The sequence below is a fragment of the Otolemur garnettii genome, unplaced genomic scaffold, assembly GCF_000181295.1.
Source record: "Otolemur garnettii isolate 467f Iridium unplaced genomic scaffold, OtoGar3 scaffold00102, whole genome shotgun sequence".
Classification (NCBI taxonomy): Eukaryota; Metazoa; Chordata; class Mammalia; order Primates; family Galagidae; genus Otolemur; species Otolemur garnettii.
In genome coordinates, this window is record NW_003852497.1 from 889,904 (window position 1) to 898,034 (window position 8,131).

At 40.4% G+C, this 8,131-nt stretch overlaps 1 protein-coding gene across 4 annotated transcripts in view; it reads left to right on the top strand.

Annotated features, from left to right (window-relative positions):
• NSD3 (nuclear receptor binding SET domain protein 3) overlaps window positions 1-7,802 on the top strand; it is a 130,915-nt gene extending 123,113 nt beyond the window's left edge. For 2 of the 4 annotated variants that reach the window (XM_023516989.1, XM_023516990.1), the window contains exons 20-24: window positions 1,982-2,098; window positions 4,108-4,249; window positions 5,648-5,754; window positions 6,309-6,513; window positions 6,939-7,802. In XM_023516989.1, the coding sequence (XP_023372757.1) occupies window positions 1,982-2,098; window positions 4,108-4,249; window positions 5,648-5,754; window positions 6,309-6,513; window positions 6,939-7,180 (813 nt within the window). In that variant the 3' untranslated portion in view covers window positions 7,181-7,802. The remainder of the gene's footprint in view (window positions 1-1,981; window positions 2,099-4,107; window positions 4,250-5,647; window positions 5,755-6,308; window positions 6,514-6,938) is intronic. The other 2 variants (XM_023516991.1, XM_023516992.1) reach the window with 1 other exon arrangement.
• The last annotated feature ends 329 nt before the right edge of the window (window positions 7,803-8,131 follow it).

Below are 8,131 nucleotides of genomic sequence, written 5' to 3' on the forward strand. Positions count from 1 at the left end.
AAATAAATAAAATAATTAATTAAATGAAAATAGTTGGCTCGCCTATAGCTCAAGTGGCTAAGGCGCCAGCCACATACACCAAAGCTGGCGGGTTCTAATCTAGCCCGGGCCTGCCAAACAACAATGACAACTACAACCAAAAAATAGCTGGGTGTTGTGGCGGGTGCCTGTAGTCCCAATCTCTTAGGAGGTTGACGCAAGAGAATCGCTCAAGCCCAGGAGTTGGAGGTTGCTATGAGCTGTGATGCTAAGGCACTCTACTCTAGGGCAACAGCTTGAGGGGCTCTGTCTCAAAATAAAATAAAATAAAATAAAAACAGTGGCAATACCTAATGTTGGCAAGGATGTGAAGAAACTGCATCTCTCATGCATTACTGGTGGGAATGTAAAATGATACAGCCACTCTGGACAATAGTTTGGCAGTTTCTTTTTTTGGAGACAGAGTCCCTCAGCCACCCTGGGGTTGAGTGCTGTGGCATCACAGCTCATAGCAACTTCAAACTCTTGTAATCAAACGATTCTCTTGCCTCAGCCTCCCAAGTAGCTGGGACTACAGCACCTGCCACAACGCCCAGCTATTTTAGAGACAAGGTCTCACTCTGGCTCAAGCTAGTCTCAAACCTGTGAGCTCAAGTGAGCCACTGCTCCTGGCCTAGCAGTTTCTTTCATATGTAAACATACACTCATCATCTGGTACAGCAAATTACACTTCTGGCCACTTATCTAGAAAAATAAAAACCTTTGTCCATATAAAAACATTTACCAGAATATTCACAGCAGCCTTATTTTTAATAGGCAAAATCTGGAAACAATTCAAATGTTCTTCAGTGGGTGAGCGGTTAAACAAACCTCAGCCTATCTATAGTGTGGAATCCTATTCAGAATTTTTTTTTTTTCTTTAGACAGAGTCTCACTTTATCGCCCTCTGTAGAGTGCTATGGCATCACACAGCTCACAGCAACCAACTCTTGGGCTTTGGTGATTCTCTTGCCTCAGCCTCCCGAGTAGCTGGGACTACAGGTGCCCACCACAACACCTAGGTATTTTTTTGTTGCAGTTTGGCCAGGGCCGGGTCTGAACCCGCCACCCTCAGTATATGAGGCCAGTGCCCCACTCACTGAACCACAGGCGCCGCCCCCTATTCAGAAATTTAAATAGAATGAAGTTGCATGCAGCAACTTCAGTGGATCTCATGGAAATTAGCTTGAGGTTTTGTTTTTTCTTTTAAGGCCAGTCTCCAAAGATCCTGTTTGATGCTTAACATGAGAAAATTATGGAAAACAGATTGGTGGTTGCCAGGAGCAGGATGGGATGAGGTAGAGGAGGGATGGAAGATTGATGTGATTATAAGTATCATAAGGAATTTCTGTAGTGAAGAAACGTTCAGAGTGTGTGGTTACACACTTCACAGTTGGCAAAATTGAATAGAACTCCGTACACAGACAAATGACAGAATGTGAAACTGGTGAAATCTGAATAAGGTCTATGGCTTATGACAGTGTCGGTTTTCTGGTGTTGAGACTGTACTGTATCTGTGTGAGATATCAGCCCTGGAGGAAGCGGAGTGGAGGCTCTCAAGACCTGCCTGTGGTTTTTATGCAGCTTTCCAGAACTATTAATAGTTATTTTAAAATAAAAAGTTTAAAAACAAAAGTTGTTTCTAATTCAGGTTTTCTAGGTCTTACACCCTAAACTCCACAGCTACAAAGCAGGGTGGATGCCATATACAGCGTCAGGGCTGGGGTCCGTATGGTGTCACTTGAACTATAGAAGTTGGATTGTCTGTGAGAAAAGGCAAGCAGGTCGTCACTTTGAAAGAAAAATAATGCCTCCTCCATGTCCATGCACAAATAACCATTTATGTGTGGGGTTGAAGTTATATTTTCAGGATTCCTTTAGTTAGTTATCTTGGGTTATATATGTATCGTTAAGAAATGCTTTTTAATATAACACAGTTTAAATATTGCATGTTTCTCTATAGGGCGAATTTGTAAATGAATATGTTGGTGAATTAATTGATGAAGAAGAATGCAGATTGCGAATCAAGCGAGCGCACGAGAACAGTGTAACTAATTTTTATATGTTAACTGTTACCAAGGTAAAATTGCTTTTTTTTTTTTTTTTTGGTAAGAAAAAGGGACTTTTTGTTTTTGTTTCATAGCCCTAAATTGAACTCAGGCAAGTTATAATTTGCAGCAGCCAGTGTGCTACCTACATAGTATACTGATTACACCAGAGTACCAAGTGACTAGTGAAGCAAGCCTTGTACATGATCCCAGAGGCACCATAAGTGAAAATAAAACCAGTCTTAGCTCTTCTCAGTCACTGAAAGGCCTGGGCTTGAGTGTCTATCATTGAAAGCCAGTTGGTGCTGTGACTCACAGTGACAAACCACCAGGAGAGTTCTGATTTACCACAAACTCTAAGTTATTCTGTATATTAAACTTTTTTTAGTGAGTTAGGAAAATAATAAGTGCTGTCATAAGAAAAATGACAGTAAAACTGGTAGTTTGATCCAAGCAATTGTAAGACCTAGTCGATATCCATCCATTATCTCATTACCCCCTGATTTACAGAGAACAAGAAACTGGCATTTAGCCATGATAAGTGATTTAATATTCTTGTTACAGGTTTTTTTTTTTTTTTTTGAGACAGAGCCTCAAGCTGTCCCCCTGGGTAGAGTGCTGTGGCATCACAGCTCACAGCAACCTCCAACTCCTGAGCTCAAGTGAGTTTCCTGCCTCCGCCTCCCAGGTAGCTGGGACCACAGGTGACCACAGGTGCCTGCCACAACGCCCGGCTGTTTTTTGGTTGCAGCTGTCATTGTTTGGCGGGCCTGGGCTGGATTCTAACCCGCCAGCTCAGGTGTATGTGGCTGGCACCTCAGCTGCTTGAGCCACAGGTGCCAAGCCCTTGTTACAGTTTTAAGAGCCAAGACTAGTACCCAAGTTTCTAGGTTCCAAACTATCTCTAAAAATGAGATTTAAATTATCATTAAAGTAAGAAATCATTTAAAGTAAGATATCATTTAAAAGAAGTGTTTTCTGGGAGGCTGAGACAGGTGGATCCCCTGAGCTCAGAAGTTCAAGACCAGCCTGAGCAAGAGCAAGACCCTGTCTTTACTAAAAATAAAAGAACTACGCAGGCATTGTGGCAAGCACCTGTAGGCTCAGCAATTCTGGAGGCTGAGGCAGGAGGATTGCTTGAGCCCAAGAGTTTGATGTTTCTGTGAGCAATGACACCACAGCACTCAACCCAGGGTAACAGAGTGAAATACTGTCTTAAAAATAATAATAATAACTAATAATAATTAATAAAAGAAGTATTTTAATTGATGTGTCATTGTTTAAAAGCTTTACAACTTTCATAAGCATAAATTAGAATGCCACTAGTATGATTGCTGGAGTCTACCTCCTTAAATCCTGTACTTACTGTCAGAGGCCCCACCAGCCATCTTGTCAACACTCAGGAGGCTCAGTGCTCTGGAGCTTGTCCAGATTAGCAGAGTTCAAATTCAGGGGGCCTAAATGTTCAGCTTTTCCTGTCTTTGAACTTTAATGTAAGTAAAAACAGAGCAAATAGATAACTAGTAGAGAGTATACCTGCACAATAACCTTCCATCAAACAAACCTCCAAATCTTCATTCAGGGAGGATTTTCTCACCCTTCCTTCTTCCCTCTTTGCGACCTGATTCCCATCTGTCTGCCCTATACTGATTTTACTTCTTAGTTAGAGCATGAAAGGACTGGTGACGGCAAAACACTAGAGTAGTTATTTAAACTTTGAGCTTTCTAATCAGCATTCCTAAACCTATAGCCTACTAATCTTCTATGTAGCATTATTCCATAATATGCCCATTTCTAGAAGAACAATTGAAAAGAGACTAAATTCCACTTTCATCCTAATTACTTTGACTTGAAGGTCATCAGATAAAGTAAAGAACTTGTTAAATTTCCCAGGGAACATCACATTTTCAGAGTTGTCAGTTGTCAAACATCAGTTGGTAGCAAAATGCCACTGTTTTATGGTCCTTGACTAAGTTGGATGTTTCTAAGAGAGGCTTATACTTAGTTTTATGTAAAAGCTACCTTTCTTTTCTTTCTGAAGGACCGGATAATTGATGCTGGCCCAAAAGGAAATTATTCTCGCTTTATGAACCACAGTTGTAACCCAAACTGTGAGACACAGAAGTGGACAGTGAATGGAGACGTCCGAGTTGGACTATTTGCTCTTTGTGATATCCCTGCAGGTATGTCCGGGCCCCTCCCTGGAAAGACAGTGTGTCCATTGGAGGCAGCACAGTACTCTTCAAGGCTTGTCACCCAAGTACTTATTCAAATATGAGAAATTATGCTTAGAATCAGTAAAAATCTATATCCTCAAAAAGGAATTTGGCAAAAGCTTTTAATGTAAGAAGGGATATTGTGTAAATCTATGTGTATATAATCCTATTAAACTAATCCTCCGAATTTTTGCTGTTTGTACAGTGTAGCCAGATGTTGTTTCCTTTTTAAAACATGTTAAAAATGGGCTGGGTGCAGTGGCTCACACCTGTAATCCTAGCACTCCTGGAGGCCAAGGTGGGTAGATGGCTTGAGCTTACGAGTTCAAAACCAGCCTGAGCAAGAGCAAGACCCCCATCTACTAAAAATACAAAAACTGAGGCAAGAGGATTGCTTGAGCCTGAGTTGGAGGTTGCTGTGAGTTATGACGCAGCAACACTCTACCCAAGGCGACAGCTTGAGACTCTGTCTCAAAAAAATAAATACATAAATAAAAAGAAATAAAACATGTTAAAAATAATTAGCTTGTGTTCACATCACCCAATTTCTTGGTTTTTAGTTTTTTTACTCTGTAATATCATTCTGTTTCAAATCAGACATAAAAGCCTCGAAAGCCAGAGCTGTGGCTTTCATTTTTCCCGACCCATCCAGCATCTTAACAGCAAAACGGTCTTGCCTTAAGTTTGAGAAAAATGAGTGAGAAGAAAAATGCTGTACCTAAAACATTCAAACTGTGTTTCTAGAACTCATTGTGAGTTATTCAATCCAGCAAAAAGAAGGCCCTAGTTTGAATCCCTGGATCTTTGATGTATGTAGTAAGCCTTCATTTTGGTGTTTTACTTATTATAACATAAGGCATTAATTACCAAAACAGTATTGTCACAATTCCATGGTCATATTGTTCACTTAGAACTTTGCTTTAAATTAGCTTTAGAAAAAGCTATCTCGTGAAGCCTGTTTCAGTAAGGTCTTTTGGTTCTGAAAATGTGTTTGTATTACAGAATGAATTTGAAGTTAGCAAAAGCTAAATTAAAAAGCTGTAGTAAAAGGAAACCTATAAGCTTCTTTTCCTTACTACGTGGCTTTTGACCACTTCTATGAAAAGGACATGAATCTTTTTAGGGTTACAGTGTCACTGTAATTGTTAGTAGATAGGAATATTGTCCTTCAGTTTTTCTCCCCTTTTTCTTTACAGAATTTTTTCTTACAGAATTTACATCACTATTTTTAATGAGGCGGAACATGGGAAAGGGAAACTTCTTCATGCTAGAATCATTTCTCTTGTTTTCATTATGAGAATGTATCTCTGGCAGCATCTCTCTTCCCCGTGGCTTGAGTATGAATAATTATTTCTCATGTTTCAGGGATGGAGTTAACATTTAATTATAACCTGGACTGTCTGGGCAACGGGAGAACGGAGTGCCACTGTGGGGCCGATAACTGCAGTGGTTTTCTAGGAGTGCGGCCAAAGGTCAGTTGTACAGGGGAGCAGTCCATGCCGACAGGCGATAAGGATTTGGGGATATTGAAGAAGCTTGTGACCATCTTGGGAAAATGCTGGGTAATGGGCACCTGGTTTAGCATGTGGGTCATCAGTTGCATTCACCAGAACTTTAGGCTCTGGATGATCCAGTGAAGCCTATGTTAGTGAGGTCTGTTAGCTTCTGAAAATATAATTTTATTTCAGAGTGAATTTTAAATTAGAAAATTCTAAATTAAAACCTTTTTCAAAATCCACTAAATTATAAACTTTTATAATGGTGAATTTTGTTGTATATGAATTACATCTCAATGGAAAAATTTAGCAGGCTGTCTAAACATTAAAACGGGCTGAAGTTGCCTGCATTTACCACCACTCTGACCATGACAGCAAAGCCTGTGTTACGGTAGCATGAGAGGATAAGTCCTGCTGCTGTATTTAGTATGAAAATAAACAAAGGTGAGGAGAACAAATGTTCTCCTTTCTGTGTCAAGCTTTGTGAGCTGTCTGGGATCTTTGAAACCATGATCTTTTTCTCCTGCCAGTCGGCATGTGCATCAACAAATGAAGAGAAGGCAAAAAATGCCAAGTTAAAGCAGAAGAGACGGAAAGTCAAAACAGAACCAAAGCAGATGCATGAAGACTACTGTTTTCAATGTGGGGATGGTGGAGAGCTGGTGATGTGTGACAAAAAAGACTGTCCCAAAGCGTACCACCTCTTATGCCTTAACCTGACTCAGCCGCCATATGGTAAGCCAGGCCTGCAGAGCCCTTCCTGGTGTCTCTGCCAACTGCATGTAACTAAGAATGTATCCCACCCGCCGCAGAGGAGCCCTGCAGCAAGAAACGTTGAATAGAAAAAACGACAGTCGTAAACAAATACTATGCTAGTGGAAAAGTTGTCTCCGTATACATTTGGAATACCCTTTGGGCCAGCAAGGATCAGTTTCTTATTTACTCTTACCAGAAGTGGGTACTTGGTACCTATGGATTTTACCCAGTAGTTCACATCCATAACAAATAATATACCAGAGCTATATTTGTCTGAGATTTGGAGTTGTATTGAATTTAGTTCCATCTTTAATCAGAGATGAACGTAGGAACTTGGGGGTTTCATGGGCAATTCAGACAGGCACTAACTTGAGCACTTCTTCTTCCTCCCATCCCTGCATTAGGAAAGTGGGAATGCCCGTGGCATCAGTGCGCCGAGTGTGGCAGTGCGGCTGTGTCCTTCTGTGAGTTCTGTCCTCGTTCATTCTGTAAAGATCATGAAAAAGGGGCTCTGGTTCCCTCTGCACTGGAAGGTCGTCTCTGCTGCTCTGAACATGATCCCAGATCTCCTGTGTCACCAGAATACTGGAACAAGATAAAATGTAAATGGGAATCACAGGATCGTGGAGAGGAAGTCAAAGAATAAATGGGTGGTGCCCCTCCTTTCTACTGAAATGAAAATGAAAACAAAAAGCAAATAGAGAATGCATTTAAAAAGAAGAGACTGCTACAGTGCGTACAGCCTTTGCCATCAGAACTGCCTTATTAAAGCAAAAAGGGGAAACCAGTTCATGCAGGCAGAAGCAGTTGGTGGTCTCTGGTTTTTCTGTTTTGTTGGTTTAGGGATTCTTCTGTGGAGGGTTAAATTCCCTCTATGTTTTCTTGCCTTTTATTGTGCTTCAATGCCTTTGCATCTGGAAAGAGATGTCTTCGCTTTAAAAAGAAGAACAGTTAAGAAAGTTTTGTTAATGAGATAAATTTAAAGTCTAAGGTGTTCCTTGGTGTATAAAGCAAAAGAAACCATCATTCCTTTATTTATTTTCATTTTTAGGAATTTCAAGAAGTGTAGTTCAAATAGTTTAATTAGTGTGCGTGCGCACACATTTTTAGTAGGAATCAGAGAAAGCCCTCTTAGAAAAAGGGTATGATAGTCTTTATATATACCTCTTTACTGAGCAGGAGGTAGGCTGGCTTCTCTTTCTCTTCAAATGTCTTTCATAGGCTTAGAGAAGGGCTCTATGGAAGTATTAAATCTGGCCTCTTGAAAATAAATGCTCAAAAGATTTTACCTCTGTGGTCTTAAACGAGATGGGCTTTGTGATATGGTGTCTTTACTTAGAAAGGTATATAATGTGTTTTTCTGTTTTGGAGGGAAAAAAAAGAATGGCATGCTCACTGATTTTTGAAATGTTTTCCATTGACAGTAGTTTTCTAATGAAGTGTGTGTGGATGTGAGCGTTTGCAATGAAGTGTATCTACGTGGATGTGAGTGTTTGCAGTGAAGTGTGTCTACGTGGATGTGAGTGTTTGCAATGGAGTGTGTCTACGTGGATGTGAGTGTTTGCAATGGAGTGTGTCTACGTGGATGTGAGTGTTT